The 3,468-nt window shown below is 35.0% G+C and overlaps 1 protein-coding gene across 1 annotated transcript in view; it reads left to right on the top strand.

Moving 5' to 3' along the window:
• The window catches only part of LOC108745529 (unc-112-related protein-like), a 46,168-nt gene that overhangs the window by 39,597 nt on the left and 3,103 nt on the right, over positions 1-3,468 (top strand). Inside the window, exons 3-4 of the mRNA XM_018481711.1 lie at positions 1,433-1,701; positions 2,450-2,869. Of these exons, the coding sequence (XP_018337213.1) occupies positions 1,433-1,701; positions 2,450-2,869 (689 nt within the window). The remainder of the gene's footprint in view (positions 1-1,432; positions 1,702-2,449; positions 2,870-3,468) is intronic.

The raw sequence follows: 3,468 nt of genomic DNA, 5'->3' as shown, positions 1-3,468 counted from the left end.
TACGAGGAACGAGAAAAGGAATGTACAGATGTCAATCGCGATTAATATATTGGAAAATATAGATAATACAAGCTGACACTTGAGACACACAGAAAATTTTCACGTCTTATGACAGCGTCTTTCGTCAAGGAGAAAATTAATTTCGAGTAAAAACGTGAGAGCTACTCTAGATATATATTTCGACATTACGTAATCTGTTTTTGTAACATCAGCCTGGCTAGTTTCTATGATTATCTAAATGACTTTACGTCACTTCGTCTTTTTGGTAGCGAGCCGATTGAACAAGAAATCTTCTCAAATTACGAAATCTTTTGTTATGGCTGTTTCTCAGCACATTACAAATTTATGAGTATCATTAATAAAATGATAATCAATTTAACTTGAGATATTAGTATTTTAGCTTCAGTTTCCGATTGTGTTTCGAGTCCAACAAATCGAATCAGCACACAATTTAACTGAAAAATGTGCTTGCAAAAATTTGCTTATTAATATTATTAAGCACCAAAAGATTCGCTTCGATTAAATTAAAGATTCTTTCTTCTGTTCGATTTAAAATTGATGATGGTCAAAACCTGACCAAAAAAACGTCTACCTTGTAATTTTAAATATACGATTTTCGCTAAATACATCCTGCGCTGTATGTTCATTATTTCATATGTTTATTAAGCCACCCCTAGTTTCTTAAATTTGATTTAAAATTTATTTTACTTACAAGTTATTATGAATAAATAAATGGCAACATGTGAGTTCTATCGTGGCAAGCACATCGTAACTTCGAGATGGATAAGCGTGTCAGCGGTAATTATAATATTACACGTGGTAACGAAATAAAAATGATAAGCTCACTTTTGTCACGCGAAGGTCGCGTAAACCGTCACGGCTGTCGATTCGCCATCGCGGTGAATACTGAGCTCGCTTTTTTAATCAAGGAAGTGGGTTAACGCGATAATTCCATCGCGAGGATAAAACTGACTCTCGAGTAGAAGGAAGTACCGTCAGAGATACGAGCTTATCGTTCTACTAATGACCTAAAAAGTAATTCCGCATTTGCGGGAAATATCGCGTTATAACATTTGTTTAATGCAACGCGATTGCTGTCTATTCGAGCTTGTCTCAATCTCACCGTGGCTACTGGTGCTACTGGTTTTTCTACTTCTGCCGGTTATTCTATTAAATAGATCGACGGTATGAGATCAGTATGTCATATTCATAAATAAACTCCAATGCGTTGCATACGATCTTTGTCAATTACTCCATCTCCTTATAAGAATATATCTAGAGGGAATGAATATCATGACTGTTTTTACTTCACCTTTGATTCCTCGTGCGGAAGCAAAGGAGACACGCGTCTCTATCTCTCCCCTCAATCTAATAATCTTCACTAACGTGAAATTAATTAATATGCAAGTAATTCCGCGATTACTGTTGGCAGGCATTAGACATCCAGAGGAGCTCTCGTTCTGCAAGCCGCTTGAACCGAATCACCTGAAATACAATCTGAAAGATTTGCCGACCAAGAAAAAAGTCGAACATCAAAAGAATGGGCACTGGAATGTACCGGCCGACACGAATACTTTCATCCCGGCCAGCCAAAGTCCCAGAGGATCTACGGGAAGCTTAGATCAATCGAGCCCATTCATGTGCGCGCCAGTTACGCCCAACAACAGAAATCACAGCACGCCGATCAGCTCTCCCGTCTCGGTAAACTTATCATACAAGCGAGATCTTTCTTAACCCTTCCATTTACATGGCTACATGTTTAGAATTATGAAACAAAATATTATTACCATCTTTATATTTGCGAATGTATATTAATTTCTTTTAGTCTTGTATATGTGATTATAAAAATTTTAAACTTGTACAGATAAAATACATATCTCTTAATATATATATATTATATAGTATGTAAAATCTCATTAAAATAGGTATTATCATTTTTTATTTCTTATCGTTTGATTTGGTGATAAAAATTATTATAGATACAATAAGAATTTGCAAAGTTACAGCTTTCTTGATATATTTTATTTATTTTATTTACTTTAAGTAGATTTATTGACTAATAAAAGTAAGAAAGCAGATTTTATTATATATAATGAAATATGTATAAATTTTGTAACAAATTATTATACATAATTACATAACAAAAATAATATGCAAAAAATTCTTAAACGTTTCTAAAACTTTTATGAATCATTATTTATCATGTAATGCACAAGAGTATAAAAAATACTATTTTGTAACTATTAATAATTCGGGAATGAAAGGATGAAGATAAAAAATGTGAATTTGGAGCGTACCATTACGATATATTCAAAGAGCGTATTATTACGATATATTGAACAAGAAATTAGTTCCAAATAATGTAGACATAGCTAATTTTCAGTCACATCGTAATTATTTTTATAGCATTGCGTCAATGCATATTTTGCGAATACTTGTAAATTTCCAGCATACCGGCACATGGAAAAGAAACAACAATTCATCAGGCTTCGGCAGTACCGGTTCCTTCAACGCCAATAACAGCACGATGAGTCTCGAGGCATTAAACGGCGGGCTGACAGAATCCTTGGCGCAAAGTCCGACGTCGATCTCGCCAGAGGTGCGAGTGAAGCTGATTAGGCCGAAGAGCCTGATCGAGAGGGCGAGAATGAACGTCAGCTGGCTGGATTCCTCGCTGTCGATTATGGAACAGGGTATCCGCGAATTCGATACACTTAGACTGAAGTTCAAATTCTACTCCTTCTATGATCTGAATCCGAAAACCGATGCAGTGCGCATCAACATGATTTACGAGCAAGCCAAGTGGCAATTGCTCGCAGAGGAGATCGACTGCACCGAGGAAGAGATGCTGATGTTCGCGGCGCTTCAGGTATTCAAACGTTGTATTCTTGATAGAAATAACACATTGATTAATGACTATATAATGAGCAGTCGTGATTAAAATTCTTAAAACGTTTGTAGAAAATGTTTATATTATTAAATGACATAGACAGCTAAAGATAATAACGTAAACAAGTGCTCTGTTCAACACAGTACATGACAATCTTAGTAATCGTATTACACAATAATTTATCACATTATTCTTATAATAATAAAAATTCTATTATGTCGCACATGATAAAATATATAAAACTCGCTGAACAGGCAACGCATTAAAGTCTATTTTGCAGAATTATTTAAATAAGACAATTCGAATAGAACTTTGATTTTGAATAAGTTGCGAAATGCATTCCATACTCTCAAATGTCTCCTTTTGTTGAAATCTACAAAGCCATATAAAATCCATTTGAATTCCAATCGTCCCACCTTCCACAAGAACCAACATGAAAATTTGCTTATAAATATGTGACAGATGCAAATGTATCGTGCAGGCGTGGCGGATAGAGACATTAGAATACATTCATATCTCGGTTTTTGATATTCTTTCCATTCTTTGCAACTATACGACTCACCGTGCTGGTTCGGTTC

The sequence above is a fragment of the Trachymyrmex septentrionalis genome, unplaced genomic scaffold (assembly GCF_001594115.1).
Source record: "Trachymyrmex septentrionalis isolate Tsep2-gDNA-1 unplaced genomic scaffold, Tsep1.0 scaffold14, whole genome shotgun sequence".
NCBI classification, from domain to species: Eukaryota; Metazoa; Arthropoda; class Insecta; order Hymenoptera; family Formicidae; genus Trachymyrmex; species Trachymyrmex septentrionalis.
This window is presented reverse-complemented; position numbering and strand designations above follow the sequence as displayed.